The sequence below is a fragment of the Periplaneta americana genome, chromosome 14 (genome assembly GCF_040183065.1).
Source record: "Periplaneta americana isolate PAMFEO1 chromosome 14, P.americana_PAMFEO1_priV1, whole genome shotgun sequence".
Classification (NCBI taxonomy): domain Eukaryota; kingdom Metazoa; phylum Arthropoda; class Insecta; order Blattodea; family Blattidae; genus Periplaneta; species Periplaneta americana.
Window position 1 is genome coordinate 63,518,815 of NC_091130.1, and position 25,458 is coordinate 63,544,272.

Sequence of the window (25,458 nt, forward strand, 5' to 3'; positions counted from 1 at the left end):
ATTTTATGTAAGTATTATAAATATATACACGCTCAGCTCATGTAATGAAAATGGCATTGGACGTAATCATTAACTTCACACAAATAATTAAGCATAGCTCAGAAACTAAAAAGCATTGGAGTATGCATCCACCCCGTATGGCAACCAGTCTAGCATTGAGACTGCCAACCGGGAACTGTGTCATCAGCGTGTTAGTCGTGAAGTCGCCTGGGAGTGGAAAGCAGCAACTCTTCAGGACAGTTAAAAATATTCCCTGTATTATTAAATATTCTCCATATGGCAACCAGTCTAGCATTGAGACTGCCAACCGGGAACTGCGTCATCAGCGTGTTAGTCATGAAGTCGCCTGGGAGTGGAAAGCAGCAACTCTTCAGGACAGTTAAAAATATTCCCTGTATTATTTGAATTTTATAATGTACCAGCAATTAACTATCACAAAGAAAAATAACTTTCTTGCCTAGAAGATACTACAGTGACTACTGTGTAGTTCAAACATAATAGAAAAAATATGAAGAGATTTTAAGGAACAAAAGATCTTAAGTAAAACCTGCGAATATTAATGAGGAAAAGATATGAAAAAATAAACAATAATGCTATACAAGAACCTTCCAGAACATAAACTAAACCACCTTAACAGAACTGGGAATATTAGCAACAAAAATATAAACCTTCTGTAACATTATAGGTAGGTCTACCGAACAAAAATAATTGATTACCGGTGTAGCTTGGTCGATTGAGGCGCTTGCCTGCCGATCTGAAGTTGCGCTCGGATGTGGGTTCGATTTCCTCTTGGGCTGATTACCTGGTTGGGTTTTTTTCCGAGATTTTCCCCAACTGTAAGGCGACTGTCAGGTAATCTATGGCGAATCCTCTGCCTCATCTCGCGAAATACCATCTCACTATCACCAATCCCATTGATGCTAAATAACAGTAGTTGATGCAGTGTTGTTAAGTAACCAAGTAAAAAAAACACCCATCATTGGAAATCATGAGCAGTAACAATAAATTATGAAAGTCTTAAATGATGCATTGTAGAAACCTACGAAAGTTTGAAAATTGTAAAAATTTGTTTTAGGTCATTACAGTCCCTCTAACAGCCAGCTACAAAGGCTAACTACACGATACCTCTGTTCTGGTTGGATGGTCGTTCACCTCTTCTGAGGCATGTGGACATAAGGCCAGCTGTCAGCTGCTCAGCCCTGGCTCTAATGGCAGTCATACCGCGTATTTATTTTTTTATAGTCACTTTAACTGTAAGGTCATGTCGCAACAGTCAACTGTATTTTTGGAATGGTACATTTCATTTCTGCTATCTACTGGCTATACATTTTATTGCTGCTATCTACTGGCTAGTCTGTGAACCCCCATAGATATTGCAATCTATTGTTCACATCTGCAGACAAGTTTACCATGTACAATACTTAGTATGGATTCAGGTCTTTTGAAACAATTTGGCATTTATCTTTTAGTTATTTTAGGATCATTGAAAACACTAAAAACCTTATCAGATTTTCCAATCCTGGAATTTGAACACAGAACTACCTGAATGCGAGTCCACAGTTTTACCACTGAGCCATCTTTGCTTGATAGCTTCAAGTTTACTGTTAAAGTAAGAATTTATACAAGTTATTACATTCTCTCTTTCTCCTTCCATGCATGTCATGGTGTATTGAAATTTTAAATTAAAATATTTTATGAATTTAGTCTCAAAATTTAATTTCTGTTGCACACTGTATTCACCAACATATTAACAGGCTTGGTGATCATGATTTCTTGTCAATGATTCAGCAGAAATTTTCATGTCATTAATTTGGTTTAACAGTTATTTAACGATCCTGTATCAACTTCTTGGTTATCTAGGGTCAATGGTATTGGTGATAGCAAGATGGGAATTTTGGTGAGATGAGTTTGAGGATTTGACCTACATTTGGTGAAATTTAAGACAAACATATAAAAGCCTATTCCTTTCTCATGAATTTCTCGAGTCTTGTCTTTAGCTATTCGATTTCCCCGAGTATTTATAACCTGTACACCTACAGTAGGGTGACCAGATTCCCAAAATAACAAAACGGGACACTTATTAAAGTTGACATGAATCAACATTTTATCTAAACGTTCGTTATTACTTGTGTTTTTATAATATCAGTGAGCAATAAGGTCCAGTTTTATTTATTTTAAAGTAATAAATACTACACTGCTTACAATAACTAGGCTATAGGCCTAATAATTATACATAATAGAGTAGCATGGATACTTGACTTAAGTCATTGTTAACCATTTTTTTAATATTGCAACTAGTCTGGATTAATTAGGTTGACTTACCTGTTTAATAATACTTCAGGTTAACTGGACCTTACATTATACCCATGTCACTGTATTCTGAATGTTTCATAACTAAATTTTTTGCCTGATATTACTTTTTAACTATTTTAACATTCTCCATGAAGATGAACTGTACAATCAGCATCATATTTCTTTGATGAGTGAATTTTCTCCAGAAATGTTGACCTTTTCTTCAGCAAACTATGGATTTTGTGATTAACATGGCCTTTAAAAAATAAATATTTCAACAATAATTTAGGAAAACGGGATGCCATTTAAAAAAAAAACGGGACATTTGGCATCCCAAGCATACTTTTCTCGTGACGGGACAAGAGACTGAAAAAGGACAATCCCGTTAAAAATGGGATCTCTGGTCACCCTAACCTAGTCAGAATTTTTTAAATTTCAGTAGGAGCCTATTGGACTATTGTTCAACATCGCTATCAGACGGCCGAAAATTCTGTTTTCATTAGTGACATGTGTAATGTTATTTCTACTATTCTGGCTTCATTCAGTCTTTCTGTGTGTGCATTCCACTTATCAGTTTCCTGATTGAAACCATTTTGTCATATATTACACATGCATTTTGTTTCTATAGGAGTCAATGATAAAACTTTATAAAACTATGGCTATGCTTGCACTTTTATTTGGTAGTGAGACTTTGATAATAAAAAAAATTGGAATTAAAGTACACTTCAGGTGGCAGAGATGGGATTTTTAAGATACTGTATGTAGAAAAATCACGAGGAAAGAGGAAATAAGAAATGAAATAATAAGACAAACTCTACAAGTTATTACAGTTGATGGGATAGAACCGGAGTCCCCAAACTGTGATTCGTGTGTGTTTCGAAAGGGGTGTGCAGAACCAAAATCTATTTTCAAATTATGTGTTAATTAAGCTTAATTTTACATGTACTCTGATTTTTCTCTGTTTCTTCGAAAATTTTGTTGTTTATATTTCAAACTATTAAGACTCATAATTTAAAAGGAATGAAATCGCATGAGGGACTTCTCTTGTCTTGCCATGCATGTCTTGTCTATGTGTCTGCCACTTTTAGCTTTTATTCCAAATTCCAGTCTTCAGGGCCCAACTTTGACATTGCTTGCCATTGAGAGTAATGTTGGAATGGTGAAGAAGTTAAACATGTGGTCTCGTCAAGTTGCCGATCAAGAATTCAATTTATTTCCTGCTCTCAGTGACTTTTCCAGCAACAGTTTACTATGAACTCGTGTTTGATATCGTGGGCAATATAAAATAAGATTTGATTCATTGTCATTACAATTAACAAAATATTTTCCTTTCTGGAATTAGATAAAAAAAAGTCCTTGCTGACAAAAAAATAGTTTGCCTGTCAAAGAAGGAAAGCAGCTGTTAGAATTACCTTGTGATTTGAATTTAAAAATCCTACAATGACTGTTATAAATTTTTGTTGCATGCACGATCATTTATCTCAATGTCTCCCTAACGGCAATACAACAATAAATGCCATATGTATCATCATATTAGTGTGAATGGCTATAGTCTTCTTGAACAAAATGTATAGAAAACTTAATTTTCATTCACACTTGCGATTTAGAATATTTACACTACAATTATTCAACCATACTTTGCATTCAAAGTAGTAACTGCCAAGCAATGAAAATTGGCTTTATTTTTCACATCAAGGACATGGTATAACATAAAATAGCTTTGTATTTATGTGTTTTTAGATTAGGTTCTATGTTAAAAAACGGAAACTAAAATTTAACATCATTATCATTATTTAACAAGTCCCATGCCATAGCGTCGTGGTCTAAGGCATCATGCCTAGGACTCGCGTTACAGAATGCATCCTGATTGAAGTACTCATGGGGAAGGAATATCGGCCAGTGTATAGGACTGGTGCCCACCCAGTATTGTGATGAATTTGGAGAGCTATAATAGGTAGCAAAATCTGGTTATGAAAACTGCTGTAACAGTTTGGGGGATCATCTTGCTAACCACACAATACCTTCATTCTGGCTGGATGGCCATTCACCTCTACTGAAGGATGTGGATGTGAGGCCAGCAGCCAGCTGGTAGGCCTTGACCCTTCATGGACCACCATCACCACCACTACCACCATCATCACCAAATTAATAAAGATATTTAATTCATCACATTATTCAAATATTTAACGAGTAAACCTGTTTATCAGCCTAAATTATGTAAAAAAAAAAAAATTAGGGGACTGCCAAAATTATATAGAGGTCTGTGTCAATCGAAAGTTGGAAACCAGTGGGATAGAAGAATGTAAATAAAGATGGCTGAACTACGTTTATCTTATGGAAGATAACATTACCAAAGAAAATGTTTTACAAACCAAGAGAAAGTAGAAATTTTGAACTTTCTCATTAAAAAATAGCATAATCGGTTTGGAGGCACAATGGGCATAAAGAAGAAGACTTTCAGATTTTGATCATTATAACCAAAGTTTGCTATTTCAGAATAAGAATTTGCTTAGGATGTAACTGTTAGCCATTAATACGAGTATTAATAAATGACGATGAAATGTAATTTTACCTGCTATTGAAGAAAAATGAAAATAACACTTCGCAAATTTGACAGTCACGAAATGGGATAACTAAGCATGTGAATATTGATAATTATCTTTGTTGTTATGCTGTAGTAGTAAAAAAATCTCGTGTAGTTTATGTTGGTGGAAGAGAATAGTTGGACTCTCATTTGTTTTCAGCAGAATTTCATACTGACGTTTCTAACAAAGTATCTCGTTTTCTCTAGTAGGTATAAAAATATTTATGTTTAAATGTAAAATGTTTGCTAGCTTCCTCATTACAATGTATTTAACATACTGTAATACGAATTCTTTGACCACACCCATCAACTTTCATGGAATGTCTTCCAGGCAGACCAGTTCGTGTAATTTGTTTACAATTGATGTCCTCCACTGTGTGAGGAAAGGGTGTGTCATTTGAATTTTATCCTTGTTTATACTTGGCTTATTTCTTATTTACACACATTAAGTGGATTTCCTTTGTTTTGCTTAGTTATATTCTCTGTGTTGTGATTAATGAAAGGCAGTTCTGTTTGTGAAACACTTCCTTTTATTGCTCATTCAGAACATTTCATATCATACTACAATCTTAAAAAACCGGTATTGGTGAGTCCCATGCTTAATATATTAGGTACAGCACATCTTATTAGCACAATTACATTTGCGAAGCTTGAATAATATTGCATTATTTCAACAGCCATCTAGCTCCTGTATGAGCTTGGTTTTGTACTTTTCATTTGAATGTTCAATTGCTGGTACTTGTTATTTATGTGTTTAAATATTTTAAAGTTTTACTGGGAAGCAGAAATGCTATTTTGTGATCACATAGTTTTGTTGCATAATACACAGATTAGAAATCACATATATAAAGTAATTATAATTATATTTCTCACGGAAAAATTTTCATAAATTTGTATGCATTTAGACTACTAATACTTGTATATTTGGTATACTTTGTCCTTTAGAGCAACCCCTATTTTCGTGGAAGTTTGTTTTAAGTAAATAAATACCTATATAAAACAGTTTGGTATATATTTAATAAGTAGGTTACTGAATTACAAGAGGAACAATTTAATTTTGACCTTTTAAGTTAAATTTACAAGCTCATGTAAAATTATAGATAAATAAATTGACAAAAGAAAGTCAGTACATGAAAAATACGGGCTCAGTTGCACTTAGGCAGTAGAGGAGGTGAACTTCGGCTACAATAGAATGGTTCAAGGATGCAACAATTTGTGGCAGAGATCAAGGATGTGGGCCGATAATGGAATGAGAAGTCATGGGGACATTTGATAACAGTAATGTTCGCAGCTAGTTTAAGTACCCATGCAGTACCAATAATGATTGAAGTATTAAAAATTTGGAATGAATTTTGGTGATGCAATATGGTTTCTTCTTGAACAGGACTGTTGGGATTGCCTTCTATCAAATAAACATGTTTATGTGTACATTGATAATACATTACATTATACATTATTATATATTATATATGTAATAGCTTGGAGGTGGAGTGATTAAATGTTCTGTATAGCTAATTTGTGTTCATCCATTCTACTTGATACAGTACAAGTAGTAAAAATGACGTGGGTCACATTAATATAAAAAGATTTTTACTTTGTTCTGTCAGGAGCATAGTGTATCTGTGAAACACTTTCATCCGACTCTATTGTCTGCCACACTTAACTTCCTCCATGTTTTGCCACATATCACTGCCTCTTCTGTGACGTCTTTTCAAGTTTATTTCGGTCTTCCTCTTCTTTACAAGCCTTGTGAAAATGCAAACCTAGGAAATTAAGAAGCATATGCTGCTATAGTTTGGGTAAATTTTTTGTTGTAATTGTCAAAACGAACTTCATTTAAGCTTAATGGTCATTTCATTTCATTTAGTGTTCTGCTCAAGGGCAGGTCTTTCACTGCAAACCCAGCTTTCGCCAATCTTCCCTATATTAATTTATTAATCTGACCCAATATTTTGGGTTTGCCTTGCAACACAGAATAGCTCACAATAAAATTTAAAATGAAAAATTATATAAATAGGTTTCAAACAAAAGAGATTAAGACATAAGAAAAAAAATAGAACTTAGTACAATTTAAACTGAGTGTACACCATAAAGATGCTGGTGAAATATCAGTACAGAAAATTTTATGATTATGGTGGTGACTATGGCATCTTTAAGATCTCTCTTCAGCTTGTATTTTTCCCTCCACTTTACAAAGGTTTTCGGAATGGTGCCTCTCGCTCTGAAGAAGAGACCGGAAACTGCGATTTTTTAAATGTTGTATTTAGCTGGTAATAGCTGAATATTGTACAACACTCTTTCCAATTGATGATTTTTTAAAAATAGAAGTGTTAAACAGGGGTGTGTCTAATCCCCTACGTTATTAAATATTTATATAGAATATATGATAAGGAAATGGAATGATCAAGTTGGAAAGGATATTAAATTATTTTATCTCAACTTACATAATTATAATTTTTGATGATGTGAACGTCTGTAAGTTAAACTCCCCCCTCCACCCCATCGAAAGAATGGCATGCAGTAGAAAATATCCCATTAGAAATAAAATGTAAATCAACAATGAAATTTTAGAACAAGTTTAAACTTTCAGCTATTTGGGAACTTAAAAAAGCATTGTATGATAGAGAAAAATATATAGAAGTAAAATAAACAAATACCAATAATTATGTGGAACATTAACAAGAAATTTTAAGAGGTCAAACTAGGAAGGAAATGCTACTTAAATTTCTCAATGTGATTGCTGTACCAACACTCCTTTATGGAAGTGAATCATGAGTCGTAAAGATATCTGCAGAGAATAGCAGCAGGCAAATTTTACTTCCAAAGAGCTGTAAAAGACTGTAAATTACTAGATCAAATTACAAATCCTGAAATAAGAATTATCTCAATGTAGAGGGTAATACACATACACTAACCTGATACAGAGTGAATTGGATGTACAAATAAACCACATAGAGAGAATGCAAGAGGACTGGATTCCAAAATAGAACTAAATTATTGCCTCTTAGGCCACTGAGGAAGATGATGTCTTTTTCTCATTATTACAAAGCTTATCAATAGAATTTGGAGAACTGTGTACTGCGGTAATGTACTTTACAATTTCGTCTTAAAATATTTTAGAAAGTATGAATGGAAATTCATTGTTCTCTGTAACCATAAGAATAATATTTTTTCATTATGCTTTCAAGCAATTTAACAAACGGAATTTGGTATCTTACTCTAGAAATTATTTTGCCTACAGTAGCCTATTTCATTTTCTTTCTTTTTTTGAATAGTTGCCAACACAATGAAACTTGTTGATTTTCAGATGCTGTAATGTTCTTTGCTAACAAGTGTCACTTGTTTAGTCATTTGGCAGGCTTTGAACTTTCCCGATTTATGTTGGCAGTTACATTCTTGAAAACTGACATGTTAATATGTATTGCAGAAATATTGCTGACTTATGTCATACACTTCCTTAAATTATTATAAGGCCATTTGGCTTAAAGGTGCCGTATTAATAAGTGTAAGAGTTTTAAAACTTCTAGTAATGGCGTTTTAGAGAGTTCTGTTAGAAACTGCAAGATGTAATTACTATTCCATTGAAATTGAAGGTCTCTTTGACCCTGGCAGTTCGAGGAAAATGCATTCCTGAATTACTGTTAGCAATTTTCAAGTCTAATGGTTTAATAATCATTTTATTTATATAAAGATTGAACATAAAAGTGAAAGGATAAACAAGTGGAAATAGTTTGAGCAACAGTTACACAGCAGAAGAGACAGTATCATTTCTGTTTATTCACTGGAGAAACTTCTGTAAATCCAAGCAATAATCTTAACTTGGTAAGTTGTAAGGTCATTGTTTGGTCAGTCATATTAGAATTCTCTTAATGCAAAATGAGACATTTTTGTTGAAATTATTAATTATTGAGCGTAATACATGAAGTAAAAGGAGGAAATCTTGAAATTTTAATTCTTTTTCTTTAGGATTCTACAGCCATGGCTGTCTTCCCACTTCCTGTCTCCATGTACCAGTATCGATATGCTTTTTCATTGAATCTTCAATCCTCAGATTTCTGAACACCAATAGGTCATTCTTTTAATTGGCCCAGGCAGTCGATGGACTTGCTCTCTTTCCTGGTTGCCTTCATTCAAACAGTTTCTTTGGACATCTGTCTCTCCTCCCATTCTTACATGTCCTTATCATCTTAAATTTATCTTCTATTCTATCTGTTATCATTTCTTCTGCATGCATTAGTTATTAATCGTTTCATTAAAGCCTTCTCCTTTTTTTTTTTTTTTTTTTGAGGTCTTGGCTGCTCTTTTAAGAAAATTCATTTCCAGTAATTTTATTAATGTTTTCTGTTAGTTCAAATTTTGCTACGATATTTAATGTTATTGTTCTTTATTCATCTACACATATGATAAACTCAGTGAGTTTGAACAGCCTTTGACTTTCCTTACTTTTTGTAATCTAGTAGTAACTTTTTCATTGGCATTTAGACTATTAACATAGTTGTTAGATATTTTTTCTTTTGTATGTGAAATTTGTATAATTACCTCTGAAATAAGAAATATATATTAAATTGCCATGTGTATGAAGCTTAGGTAAAGTTTTATGTATTTATTTATTTTTAATTGCTTATTATACGATGCTCTATCAACTGCCATGGTTATCTAGCGTCTGAGCGAGGCGAAGGTGATAATGCTGGCAAAATGAGTCCAGTGCCGGAATTTACTCAGCATTTGCTCTTAATGGGTTGAGGGAAACCCCCAGAAAAACCTCAATCAGGTACCGGTAACTTGCCCCAATCAGGATTTGAACTTGGGCCCGCTCGTTTTATGATCAGGCATGCTGTTAAACCACAGTTTTATTCAAGGTTTATTCAGTTAATCATAACATACCCCAAATTACACCACTATATCCAAATTGCTCTAATCCACCATTCCATTGATATCACAATTAACAGGTAAATATTCAGTTTGTTAAACTTAATAGTTAACCCTCAGATATTATATACGCCATTTATTTTTCTTAACATGTAATCCAGATCAAATTAATCCTCCACTACCATAATTTAGTCATCTACGTAATTTAAAGATATTAAATGAAGAGTCCACTGCAAGAATGATGGATGTCGCTTTCTTGTCGAAAATGAACCAAGACTGTCAATGCATAGCTTAAGACATATAGAATGTACATAGAGAGTTATATGGCATTAACACTGATAGTCATTGTCCAGTAATGATCGGAAAATCACAGTTAAGCTAGGAGCGCTAAGCATTTCAAACTTTCAATTGCTTCTCTTGCAAAATGTATTCCAAATGACATCTATCATTCTTGCAGTGGACTCTTCAAATAGAACTCACCAATTAAAATACCCATGCCTCTATGCCATACACTGTTGTTTTGAATTTCAGTGCTTTTCCTAAATACATACAGATCAAAAAGTGTGGGAGATAATAAATTTGTCTCAAATCTTTGGTGATGCTAATTTTATGTCACAATCTACTCGTATTTCTAATTTTGATATACAAGGTGAACCATAAGTTATGTCATTACTTTCTTTGAGATCTTTCAAACAAATAGTTCAATACAATTTTGCTTGCTTTTGCTTCCTTTTCGAGATAAAAACTGTTTTATATGAAACATTTCATACCATGTTTTGAGAAAGCCATTTATTTAATTTCCAATATGCTCAGTCAGTTTAAGAGCAGTGTATTATGATAATAAATTATTGAAAGATTTTTAATTTGATCTTTAAAATATGCAGAAATTTGATCCGAACAAATGTAACTTTTCGTTATGAAAATGTTACATTTGTTTGGATCAAATTTCTGCATATTTAAAGGACAAGATTAAAATCCTTTCAATCATTTATCATCAAAATATAGTGCTCTCTTAAACTGAGTGAGCATATGGGGAATTATATCAATGGCTTTCCCAAAACACGCTATGAAATGTTTCATATAAAACAATTTTTATCTCGGAAAGGAAATAAAAAGAAGCAAAAGTTTATTAAATCTTTTTTTAAATATCTCAAAGAATAACTCTCTGAAATTAATGACATTCACTCTGTGTGTGTTATAATCATACAATTCTTTTATTAGTGCTATCTATTAATACCATTATCGATTATAAGTTTGGCATGGATTAACATCTTGGAACACAACCACATACATACATACATACATACATACATACATACATACATACATACACCTTTTCTAAAGATTTTAATAAACTATTTGTAAGAAAAATTCCATGACCTGCCTTCGTCTGTCAATTTATTCTGTGAATTATTCAAGATATACTTGACTACATATAGCATGGAGATTTTCTGTTTAAATTCAAATAGCTAAATATTACAAGTTTCCGAGTGACAGTATTATTAGATTGAATTCTTGGCGACCCTTCGACCACAGCAAAATCCATAAGCCTTGTTTATAAATGTCAAAACATTGAACAGTTAACAAAGTGAAAGTGTGTTCGAGACTAAGATTCTCACAGAAGATAGCATTTTATATATATATAGCAGAAGAGGATGAAAGATAACGGACTAGACTTTCGAGATGTAACAGTTCAGTATTCCTGGAATGTTAGGTGACAACATGTCTTACAATTTTACCTACATCGAGATTGTGATTGGAAGATCAACTTCACTAGACGCGAACTTATATTCTTCTTTTTGTCTGTTGTTGTAGAATAATTAAACAGATGGTGCAGACAGTGTTTTTCCTTGAATTAGCGTTCATTTTTTTTTTTTTGTTCAGTTTTCACTGTATCAGCTGAGCTCTGGTTTCTGTTGCATATACCAAAATTGTTCCAGCTGCTGTTTTGTAAATTCTTACTTTGCTTTCGACTTTTAAATTTTTTTGCGCCAAATTTAGTTTTAGTGCATCCTAATATTTGTGTTGCCTTGTCACTACTTTGATGTAAATCCTTGCATTTTTATGTGAACTCCCAAATAATTAAATTCTGTTATCTGTTCGATAATTTTTCTTTCCACTTATAATTTTCACTTTATTGCTTCTTTCGAAAATGGTATACATTTAGTTTTGTTCGTATTCATTTCCATATGATATATTTTAACATATTATGTGTTGGTGATGCAGCAACATTTGTAAGCTATCCTCTGTTTGAGAGGATGACATCATTTGCTTAACATATTATATGACATTTGGTGTTCTCCATTTTGTATCTTAAGTATTTGTGACAGTTCAGTTATTTGGTTCATTAGTGGTACAAGATTGAAGAGAGATGGGCTTAATGCGTCACCCTGTAAATGCCGACTTCCATAAATATAAAAATATTTTGAATGTTTACAATGTTTATTTATTTATTTAGATATATGTAATGGCTTGTACATTGATATGAGTTCGTCACAAAACTTCAATCAAATACAAATAACGCTTACAGAAAAGGAGTCTTGTTTCTGGTTTACAATATACATTTAGCTATCTTGTATAAATTTGTGAAAAGTTAACTTCCTTAAAACCATACTTACTTACAAATGGCCTTTAAGGAACCCGGAGGTTCATTGCCACCCTCACATAAGCCCGCCATTGGTCCCTATCCTGTAGTCTCTATTATCATATCCCACCTCCCTCAAATCCATTTTAATATTATCCTCCCATCTACGTCTTGGCCTCCAAGGTCTTTTTCCCTCCGGCCTCCCAACTAACGCTATATGCATATCTGGATTCGCCCATACGTGCTACATGCCCTGCCCATCTCAAACATCGGGATATAATGTTCCTACTGTAATTATGTCAGGTGAAGAATACAATGCGTGCAGTTCTGCGTTGTGTAACTTTCTCCATTCTCCTGTAACTTCATCCCTCTTAGCCCCAAATATTTTCCCCAAGAACCTTACTCTCAAACACCCTTAATCTCTGTTCCTCTCTCAAAGTGAGAGTCCAAGTTTCACAACCATGCAGAACAACCGGTAATATAACTGTTTATAAATTCTAACTTTCAGATTTTTTGACAGCAGGCTAGCTGACGAAAGCTTCTCAACCGAATAATAACACGCTTTTCCCATATTTATTCTGCGTTTAATTTCTTCCCGAGTGTCATTTATGTTTGGTACTGTTGATCCAAGATATTTCAATTTTTTTTCCTTAAAACCACATAATTTATAAATTTAATCTGATGTCTTTGGAATTATAAATAATGTATTTTGTATATAATCCATAAAACGAAAGTTCGTAATCTAATCTGGGTCCATTTCATTGCTTTTATTAGATGTGTATTTTGAATAATGAATAAAATAAACTATAAACTGTAAAATTAACAACTTAATAAAAGAATAGATTTGTTGCGTAATGCTTAAAGTGTATGAGAAAGTATGTGTCACTTTCGTGACATTTTTTGTGTGATAAAGACTGAAAACATATTTAAGGTAATATGTGTTCTGTAAAATTTGGAAGAAAGTGACATTCACCTTTATCGTTATACACAGTTACTGAGCCTTGTTGCTAGGCAACCTAATGCTTTTCGTTATGGTGAACTTTGCAAATATTGTTTCGTCGTCCTGTGTCACCCTGTCGCAGGAAGAGAAGGGAAGAATTCTCCCAGCACGCGCCTTATCTTATGAGAAGTGGACACTTGATAGTCAGTGGAAGGGGGGAGGAGGAGGTGTAATTAGGAGTCGGCTTATCATTACCAACTTGGGCAAAATGAATAGAGCAGAGCTGATGTTGTAAGCAATGTTAGTAGTGTAATGGTTTGTCCTTGTTGGGGTGAGCAAGGCCATCCTGCTCACTTATATTATCTGATCACTCGGGCCCTGGCTTGAGCAGTATCAGTTCAGCCAAGGCTACGGTTCACTAAGTTGTGTGGTGCTGGTGTGCGGGCTTCCTTCAGTCGTCTTCGAGCAGTGTGTCTGGCAACAACGTAGTACGCATAGTGGACACGAGGAAATTGTTCATATATACAAGACCGGACAGTGTTAATTGTTCGTGTGCGACAGTGTCTTGATATTTCATTCATGTAGTTGTCGTGCCCAAAGTCGGCGCGGTTTTCTGAACTAGATGAAGAAGTGGTGTGCAGATGTGGTATTTCGATTACTATAGCATGAAGTACACCTATCACTATACCTGGGATAAGGAAATTATAGTGAATTCACAAAAATTGGTTAACAGAAGGTGAAAAGCGTTACAAAAGAGCTTCTCCAGTGCTATAGGAATTTGTTTATTCAAATCGAGAAACAAACAAGAGAGAGAGAAAAAAGACTTGTTTTAAGAAATTTACAAATAATTTGCCACAACAGATCTCAAAAGTAGCTGTGTTAAAACTCAAATATCTTTGCTCAATTCTCAAAACATCCCAGTGATAAATGATGGCTGTTGCTTGTTATGGTAGGTTTCAATCAAACGAAAGTAACTGTGAATGAAGGAGATTTGTTACTATGTCCAGATAGTTTAGTTCGTATATTTGGTTTAGTAACAATTTTCTGTTATATCATTACGCGATATAGTAACAGCTCTCCATCAATCACATGCTTTTCGAGTGTTATTTGCAAATGATGCAAATATTGTATATCTATGGTGCACAGTAAGAGGGGCGTAAGTCAGAAATGGGCGATTTTGAGTTGTGACCTCTATGTGTATAAAAAAAAAAGTACTTCAGATCATATAAGGACATATGTCTAATCTCTTGCATAATGATGTAGGGCGTCAAATTTCCAGCCCATGATAATGTCTTGTTTCAAACTTTGCTTTCGCTCTCCTGAAAACTTGCAATTTATGACATATTTTTACAGTGCACTATAGATGATATAATGTACAAAACATTATGCCCACCTAATGACGAATTCATATTACACAAACCATTATTCTTAAAAATCTCATTTTGAATAAAATAATACGATTTGTTACAATACTCTTCCCTTCCACTCTTTGTATTTTGATTAGTCTTAAAACTACAGTTATGTAGCCTACATGAAATTTTTCCATATCCGCATCTTGTTAAGTTTTGTTATATTAAAGGAGCTCTTAAACGGTTTTTAAATATCCTTTTTTCAACCACACTTGCGTAAGAGTAATGTATTTCTCTTGGACATTTCTAGGCATATAAATAACTTAGAATTCTTTAAACATATGGCAAAGTTCATCAGTTATCAAGTTGACTTGGGTTTCTAGAAGATATAAAAAAAATCTTAATTTCTCCTTCGTTATTGCTTACTTGAACTAATTCCAGATCATCAAAGTCTAATGAAGTTGCTTATGCAACAGTACTTATTTATTTTTTTAACATGACTAGATACAATTTGTCACATTTAACGTATTTTATCGACACATTTATTTCAGTATGGGAGTAATATATACTTACTGGCTTTTAAGGAACCCGGAGGTTCATTGCTGTCCTCACATAAGCTCGCCATTGGTCCCTATCCTGAGCAAGATTAATCCAGTCTCTACCATCTACTATCTACCATGGGAGTAATATATTCGAGACAAAAATGAAAAGCAAGTGATATTCTCTCTTGCACACCCATACAGAAAAACAGTAAAATCCTGCAGATTAAAAGAAGTCACAAATAAAATAATTAATACAATTTAAATGTCACGCTTATTTCTTGTAAGCAGTTTTATAAATATTTTTATCAGTCTCTATTTCAAGATAGGGGCATTGACATTATATACTGCTTGTATAGTTCCATGCATTTAATGTTACATGTATATTAACGTAAATGTTTCATTTTGTCATGCAACATCCCTTCAGGAAAGGATAAGGATATTCTCTTTTGCACACCCATACAGAAAAACAGTAAAATCCTGCAGATTAAAAGAAATCACAAATAGAATAATTAATACAATTTAAATGTCACGCTTATTTCTTGTAAGCAGTTTTATAAATATTTTTATCAGTCTCTATTTCAAGATAGGGGCATTGACATTATATACTGCTTGTATAGTTCCATGCATTTAATGTTACATTTATATATTAACGTAAATGTTTCATTTTGTCATGCAACATCCCTTCAGGAAAGGATAAGGATATGATGTGCAGAACATATGTCCAAATAATGCATGAATTTATTACAATAGCTATGTTATTATGTAGATTTTGACATTTTCTGGAACAACTATTAGAAACGAATAGCCATTATTGATGGAAAGGAGGGGGCAGGAGTTTGAATCTTACATTTCTTTTCAACTTAAGTCAAGTCTAGTGTCTAAGAATTATGCTAATATTTTTTCTAGATATTTTACTTTTACAGTGGCGCTGATATTTTAATTAAGGGAAAATGTCAAATTGTTTCTACTAAGTTTAGATTACTTGACGTGTCATAATTGTACTTTGCCTGGAAAAATTTTGACTCGTTTAGGACAAATATTTACTTGACTAAATGAATTGTTTAACTTTACGTATGTATGTCTAGTAACAGTGCACCCAAATTTCTAATTTCATTATGCACCATGGCTTTCATTATTTCGATATTTTTATTCTATTAAATCGAATTAGTTTCTTCTCCTCCCCCCTCTTCTGTAGAGAGTTATTTAATCAGTTTTGAGAGTTCAGAAATTTTACCACATGATCGAGTCCTTAAAATACATACGGTAGTTCCAAAATAGACCGTGTAATAATACAACTAATAAACAATGAAAGACGTAGGCGTACTACTGTATTTGTTTCATGCTGCTCGACCACCAGTGATAAATTATTTTATCATTTGATTAGGAAAATATACTGAAAATAATTTTTTCAACCCAGAGAATTAAATCTCAGATTTTCATATTAAACTGATAAACCTCTTATTAAGCAGGTTACTTTAGTATGCTGAGTGCAGGAAAAGTAAACAATAATAATAATAATAATAATAATAATAATAATAATAATAATAATAAAGGAACTGGATCAGACAACTGGATATCACGTACGAGTACAAATCAAATATGGTAAGGGAAAATGCAGTACTAGTCACTGAATTGTTATAATGGTTGTTATAAAAAATGTCCCCATTTAATGATACACTTTCCTTTCTCTGTAGAGCAGGCGAGATAACTGTTATTCATTGACTAATCTATTAAGAAGATAAAAACGCATGTCGAGCAGGTTTACTTCATGCTTTGCTACTAGCGAGAGAGAAAGTTTATTGTGTTATTAGGACAAGTATAGTGTAAGAATTTCAGAAGAGAATTAATTGCAAGGTAAAAATTATATCCCTGTTACAAAATCTGTTCTGTTTTGTTTCATCTCTTGTTATTCATAATGCTAAGTTTATTGCCTTCATATTTTTCAACCAATCTTGTAGTCACAAAATATTTATTGCATATTTATGTTTTAATCATTGTTAAAATGTTAAAATTGTTCAAACAATATATTTTATGCAATTTGACTAATTCAAACCAGCGTTTAAACGTCTTTATGTATTTATTATATCTCTCGGGTGAAAAGCATATACACAGTAATTTTGTGATAAAGTTCAATTATGTGCATTGGAGAAACTTGTTATGTAAGGTACCCTTGAGATAATGGAATCAGGAACAAGATGTGGTTACAAACGGAAATACGACGTTATAATAAAAGATATGCCAAATTATTGGATCTGAAGAGTAAATTTCAAATTTATATAAGTATAGCCATTCCACCATCCCCTTCTTTCTTGGGGGCGGGGGGATGATGCAGTCATTAGCGTTTTAACTAGGCATCAACTTAATAGTTCGTACTCATCATTGGGCTGTCACTATTTGTTATTTTATTTTAGTAGGTTATTTTACGACGCTTTATAAACATCTTAGGTTATTTAGCATCTGAATGAGCTGAAGTTGATAATGCCGGTGAAATGAGTCTGGGGTCCAGCACCGAAAGTTACCCAGCATTTGCTCATATTGGGTTGAGGGAAAACCCTGGAAAAAAACCTCAACCACGTAACGTGCCCCGATCGGGAATCGAACCCGTGCCATCTGGTTTCGCTGCCAGACATGCTAACAGTTACTAAACAGGTGTGGACCTGTCACTGTCATAACACATCAGTATTAATAAAGTCTTGCTTCAATCACCCCAACGTTTGGTTTTTAATTTGCTATACTGTTTTAATACATTTCTCGCGCATTGCAGTTTATGACTAGTTTGATGTGTAAAATTATTATAAGATACCAAAAGTACTAACTAAAATCAAAATACAAGTGTGTAAAAGAATCTGATTCTAGGACCTCATGCATACTAATGTTTGAAATAGCCATTTGCTAGCCTGCAGATGGAGTACAAGTCGTAACTGATGTTTAATCAAGAAACCTAATGTCGACATAATTTTAATTATTTTGTTTTTAGTAATGGACCATGTACGTCAATAACCTGTAACTATATTGTTGAACATTATGAATTTAATTACCACATTTCTCATTTGCGACCTCACCACCTTTTTAAGTACAAAAGTAATTTCAAAACAATTAGTACCGGTAATGAAGTATGTTGTACCAAATGGAGAAAAATTAAATTACATTTTAAAATCATGTTTCATTTCATTACGCACACAACTGCCAAGGTCGTTGCAGAATTTTGTCAGCAGGAGTTCTTTTACATGTCAGTAAATGTATTGACATGAGCCTGTCGCATTTAAGCGCACTTAATAACCATCGACCTGGGCAGGGATCGAACCCACAAACTCGGGCACAGAAGGCCAGCACTATACTGACTGCACCACCCAAGGTGACCAAACAGAGAAATTATTTGCATAATCAAAATTTACCCATCTCTGTCATCTCAAGTTCTCCTTACAGATAACTACAGACTATAGAAACAAAAATGATATAGTTATTCTCATTCTTCTATGCCTCAACCCTCCCTGATTAGCTAATAGGACTATAGAGAATTCCAGGTTCAGAAAAAAGCATTGGGCATATAGGGCTATGCCATCAAATTACCAGTTGCCATAGAAATGGCAACCTACCACAGACTTTCTACAGTGTACTAGGCAAGGCCCAGAAAACCAATACTTTTTTCTTAACCTGGAATTCTCTATAATGTATGTAACTTTGTTACTAAATAAGCAGGACTTTAAAAATTTTATGCTGGCTCACCAGTTGAGTAAAAATTTCACTAGTCAGCATGGCCGAACTACAGAAATGCAATTTAAAAAATTAGATTTTTTTTTTTCACTCATCTGCTTTTTCAAGCTGTAGTGATGATGATGATGATGATGATGATTATGATTATGATGATGATGATGATTATAATCTTCAGGAGTTGTTACTGCTCATTTTGACTTCTGGAAAACTTACACACCTGCAGTACATTTTTAGTTAACTGATACTCTTATTAACTTGTAATATATTTAAACTGAAGAGGCTATTCACCCATGGTGAGATACTAAAGCAGTGGTTAAATGAAATGGCAAGGTAACCTTTCGTACTCGAAACTAACCTTTACAAAGTACGGTACCTCATTACAGTCCCAAGTCTCAAAAAACATCGTCATTGCCCTGATAATGTTACTCCTTGAGGAACATCTTAAACTATTTCTAGACCTGTTAAATTTCAATAACATTTTGGTTTATTGGCAGCAAGACAGTCTGTTCTTAGAAACTTTAAAGACAACGATGCAATTTTAAAATACCAATATATCCACATCATTAAATTTGTACTTCTTTTTAAACTTGAAATTGCATGTGCACTGCTGGTGTAGTATATACATAGTACCTGTGTGCTGTGTGGAGATAGTATATGTTTCGTTCTATTAATATATTATTTTTTTTATAGCTGCTATTCACTGCATTAAAACTTACAGCAAAGATTTTGTTATTGAGATTAAAAGAACATTTCGTTGATAAGTTGTTTTTTATGGTAGCTTGAAGGAAAATATTGCCCATCTAAAGTTAATCTTATCACAATTAGAGCCCTCAAGTTCACCATTGGGTGAAGGATTACTGATAGTGCTGCAAGAAATAAATCCTTAAATGTGTGCATGATCAGGACATCACTATAATATTACGATTTTGTTGATGATTGCAGATTTTTCTTCAGTTTCAAATTCCATTCTTTTCCAGATACAGAACAACCTCGATTATCCATTTTAATTGGACAGGACATAGTGACTAGATAATCTGCATTATCAATTTTAATGGAATTAAATTTGTCTTGCACAATTTAAGATATTTAAAAAGTCAATTTCTTTTTCTAGATTTCCAGCAACTAATTTCCTTTTTATTACTATTTTAAGTTTGGTAATTACTAATAAATATTTGAGCTAGGGGATGCAAAGTGAATTACTCCAAAAGGAGTGAAAGTATTTATTTAAACTTGACACAGAAATGAACGAAAGTGATGCCTTCAGCGAAGCTATGTTATTCATGGTAGACATGATTCAGAAAATAGAAAAGAGCAGTGTAAGCAATTACTGTTAACCACTTTAAAAACGCGCTCTTTTTTATTATGGATAATCCGCACAACGGTTAATCGAGTGATGGATAATCGAGGCGCTACTATATTTATATCCTTTAATAACTCCATTGCTTTTATCTCTTTTTCTTTAAGGACTTCCAAATGCGGTGTCAGTTTTCATGCTTTATAGAAGAGAACTTTGCAGAAAGCGACTGTTCAAATTCAAATATTTAATTGTACCAGTAATGATAAATTTCTCACAAAATTCGTGTTTTTCTTTTGCTTACAGAACCTTTCTCCGACTGGTTGGAGGAGAAGATCGACCTCCCAATATTCGCTGAAGTACAAGGACTGGAGTCCCGCATCTACAATCAGAATTTCCAAGATGGCATTGAAAATTGCAAACCAATGTCTCATGGTCCAACACTAGTCCCTGTCATGACTGTTTCGCCCATCATCTCTACTCCATCGGAGCTGAAATCATTGCCTGTTCCACAAATGATGGTTCCCCAGGACACTCAGACGCTGCTCCGAGAGTTCGAGACTGTGTTCGGAGAAGTAGAAATGAACCATGGAACACTAACACCACCTCAGAGTCCCCCAATACCCACTTATACCAATATCATCCCTGAGACACCAAAAACTGCAGAATTGATAACGCTGCAGCAGATGGTTCCCATCCAGTCATTTCAATCACTTCAACCAGCTCAACCACCACTGAACATGAAAATGCCCATTTCTTCACTGGTGCCCATAATATATGCCAGTGAACGTAAAGAGAACCTGTTGCCCCTTGTGGAACAGATGGTTCCGCAGACACCCTCTCCTGAACTAGTTCGTGAACTAGCAGTAGTTGATGAACTTGTTCGTACTCGTGTTGAAGGCCTTGTAGACATTGGTGGTAGTGACGGCATACCAGATCCGTGGGAATCCTGCAGTAGTGGAAATGTCTCCGGGGCAAGCTCGGGAGCAGAGTCAGAAGGGGAAACATCTGCTGTGTCTCCTCCAAGTCCGTGTACCAGCTCCAGTGGCAGCAGCTATGGAAGTGGGGAGGAAATGTGTGACGATCCTGAGTGGATCCCAACATCGATACAACTTCCAACATCGGGCTGTATGAAAAATGGGCGTAAACGTGCGGGAATAAGCAAACCATACTCTCGTCCTGGTGTAGAAGAAAAACGCATTCGCAAGAAAGAACAGAACAAAAATGCTGCAACACGCTATCGCCAAAAGAAGAAAGCAGAAATTGAGGAAATTCTGAGTGAGGAGAAGGATCTCGAAGAGAAAAATTCAGAGCTACAGCTTAAAGTTAGTGACCTCTCTCGAGAGATAAAGTACCTGAAAGGACTTATGAGAGATCTGTTCAAAGCCAAAGGGCTGATCAAGTGATATGCCAGTCATCATAAGGAACGGAAACTCCTGTTGTGTATAGCAATCCAATAGACTAGTTGGGAGAAGCTCTTCATTGATACATTCAGCTAGAACTTTTAGCAGTTTAAGAAAATTACCATCATCTTCAATTGGTCATTAGTAATTTAATTGTTAGTGAAAGTACTTAAGAGTTAACTTAGAACTTAGTGTATGCCCCGTGTCTTCTCTGTTTGTATGTTGTATAAATTTGTTTGGACAAGGAAATTATACCTTGTCTATTCATTATTTTTAGCTGTATTGTTGCATCTTCGTTATTCACTCATAACAGTCGTCATGATGTTCTCCACAGTGTCACGTCTGTTGCACGAGTTCCACAAGATATGAGTACTTTGCTCTGTAGTAGTGCATTCCTTGACACATAAATGAAGTACTCGTCTCTGAGTGCAGATGCTGTCGTGTCAAGGTGTAGTGTTACAGAGAACCTGTGTCTTGTGCGTTCTTTTGGATATTCCACATTTTAATTGGCTACAGCTCCTTCACTGCCTAAATCACACGATTATGAAAAGCACTTCAATTGCTATCACAAAATTTTGAGACGAAAACGTATGATGCAAATTATTCTGATTGTGAAAGTATTTTTCATTTTTGAAGTATTTATCTTCGAATGGAATACAGATTTTAAATTTCATCATTTATCAACACTATCTTCATTGTATACGCAACTATTCATTTAAAAGTAGAGTTTTGCATCATATTAAGTAGAAGATGCATTTCTTTTTCATTTTGTTCTTTATATTTTTATTACATGGACCAGTATGTAATACATGGTGTATATGTATTTTGTCGAACAATTATATAATAAATGGAGAACTGGGTGGGCGGAGAAAATGCCTTCTATTTCTTTTCTTCACACTTCTTTCCACTTCACCCCTCCTCCGAATTATATACCTAAACTAGCCAGAAAATGTGTCTTGACAATTACTATGTGGAGCACTGCTAATGGTGTGGGCGGGAATTCTGTACAAGATGGGCACATTGTGTTTTTGGATGACGGAATTGCGTAAAAGCATGATTTTTAGTAGCATAATGTTTAAAATATGAATATTGATAAAAAAAAATAAAGCTATTTTTGCTTTACTTACTAAAATAGGTCGAAAAATAAGAGAAAGTGATTATGCAATATAACCTATATGTCACTTAACTATCCTTCATCTAACTCTAACCTTGTCACAGCCATTGCCTTCTCTTTCTTAGCTATCAGCATATGTATCTACATCGTGTAGAATAGCTTTGTGGGTTCAGCCTGTTTTGGCAACAAATATACTTTATGCAATTTGATGTGGAAATTTGGTGACAGCAAGTTCCATAGCAACTGAAAGCAATGTACTTAGGTGAATTATTGCTAAAATGAAATAATTTGTACTAGTTTTAGGCTTCCACAGTGATTGTGTTCAAAAGTAGACTTTTGGGTATTACACTGTGTCTTGAAACTTGAGATCTCCAACATTTTCGAACTACATACAAGTTCTATCATCAGTAGTTAATCCTTCTGATACTTCCGAAACTTAGGAAATATTAAGTCCTAGGATCTGATAGTTAGTTCTGAAACTTGGGAACTGTCAAGTCCTAGAATCTAATAGTTCAAAAACTTGGGACATGTTGAGTCTTAGGATCTGATAGTTCTGAAACTTGGGAAATGTTAAGTCCTAGGCTCTGATAGTTTTCAAACTTGGGAAATTTTAAGTTCTAGAATCTAATAGTTCCGAAACTTGGGAAATGTTAAGTCCTAGGATCTGGTAGTTAGTTCTGAAACTTTGGAAATGTTAAGTCCTAGGACACAGTGGAATACTCAAAAGTCTACTTCTGAGATAATTTCTCTCCCATTTGCCCAGTAAAGTTGTACTTAGTGGCATATAAAACTGCTACACAATTGGTTATTCACCATTCTTCCCCTAACCTAGCCTAGTATAGGTTAGAGGAGGAGGTGAAAGCAACATTTCCTTGTAAATCACGAACTTTTGTATTTAGCATTGAAAAAGTTTGAACTTCATGCAAATTGCAGTGCTCATCAAAAGTATGATCATACAAATTGACAACTATTCATTGAACCGACATGTTCGCCAACATTTGGAAGAATGCTTTAACATTATGTGAATTTTATGATATGTCCATTGTTAGAAAGAAATTCGTAATATAGGAATAAGAATAATGGAGTAAAAGTTAAGGCTCCAATAACAGAAAAAGAACCATAATATTTTGAAATAGTTTTGATGAAGGTTCTACTATGACAATGCTCTGTTATTTAAGTACGATTGTAATATAACCCAGTGGTATTGAACTGAGAGTATGCAAAGACATTTAAGGGGTATGCAAATTTTAAAATAAGCATGTATTTTTTGTGAATAATCAGAGCTAATGATTGGATTACAAATTCCATTTTCCACCACAGCAGTCAGCTCTTCTGGACTTCCCTTAAAATTGAAAGTTGGCTAGAAATGTCCGTTGATAGAAAACAAAATTCGAAAACTTGCCAATTTGTGACTTTTGATCTTAATGCTGGCAAAGAGTATACGGAACTTAGTGACACTACCATTACCCTTTACCGGTACTTATTTGTGTAAGCAGGGTTTCTCTGTATTGACATCAAACACAGAAATCGCTTGACTCCAGAATCATCTCTGATAATCGCATTCACGAAGATTCGATCAAGAATCGAGGAGCTGGTGTGCAGAAAACATCAGGACACAACCACTTAAATTAATATTAGGACTACAATAACCTTTCTTTTCTATAATATCTGTATTGTTGTTTTTTATTGATTTAATAGCATGATTATCTTTTTGTTTATATAGTTTAGAACTGGGCGATTTAATAATTGATAAATCATTGAAATTAAGTTTAGATATAGTTATGTATAAATTGAATTAACAACTATGGGGGGTACAAGCTAGAGTGAAAAAGTGTCTCTACAAATACAGGTCAAAAAACGGTTGAATACCACTGATCTAACCTCTACTTTCTTTCAATCTTCTTTGACCATTCAATTATGTAGGATCAAGAAGGACTATTATGATACAAAAATCAATCTTTTGCTGTAATTTTTCTATCAAAGCATATACAAATTTGAAAAAATTAAGTCGTGCTACTTTAGACATATATGAAAGATTTGGAGTTAAATTTAATTATTTTTTAATTATAATAATGGATAAAATTAAAACAAAACCAGTGTATCATAATAGATCTGTGTGAATTATTGTGATACACCTAGAGGTCTATTCTGATACAGTGCTATAAATCGGCCCATATTATACAGAGCATTGAAGTAAAGCTATTGTGGTACACACACATGCTAAAAGTATCGACTGTGAAAGTTTGGTTGAAATCACATTAAAATTGACTAAGATTTAGCAACTTTTGTAATGATCTCTTTTCCCCTAAAAATTAATACAATTCACTGAAACTTTTAACACTTTACTGCCAATGCTGGAAAATTACTGTATGTTCAAATAATTTTTTGTGTGTAAGGAAGTAGATTGAGAAAATTATGATACAATATATACTGCTAAAATAAATTAAAATACGTTTTTTAAATGATGATAAAGGATTTTCCAAAGTCGTGTTTAATTTTAGCAGTAAGAACGACTATTAAGCTAAAATTGTTAGGTAAATAACTAAAAATAAGTTTATGTGTGTAATTTTTTTTTAACTAATACTGTATTGTAAGTGCCATGCCAACATGTCAATTCAAACATCCCTCAAGAGCTTAGAAATTATGAAATACTTCTCTAGAAGTAATAAATTACTCTAAGTTAGACAATTGATCAATTTGGTCGATTTCTTTCATTATAAACATACCATAATAGCCCTTCTCATTAACACACTAATTACTGCTAGACATTCAC

The 25,458-nt window shown here is 33.8% G+C and overlaps 1 protein-coding gene across 3 annotated transcripts in view; it reads left to right on the top strand.

The window, feature by feature from the left end:
* Positions 1-22,444, top strand: part of crc (bZIP transcription factor crc) — a 68,699-nt gene extending 46,255 nt beyond the window's left edge. For 2 of the 3 annotated variants that reach the window (XM_069845429.1, XM_069845428.1), the window contains one exon: positions 20,475-22,444. In XM_069845429.1, coding sequence (XP_069701530.1) covers positions 20,475-21,574 — 1,100 coding nt within the window. In that variant the 3' untranslated portion in view covers positions 21,575-22,444. Of the gene's footprint in view, positions 1-13,520; positions 14,219-20,474 lie in introns of those variants that run through there. The other variant, XM_069845430.1, reaches the window with a different exon arrangement.
* Positions 22,445-25,458: the final 3,014 nt, after the last annotated feature.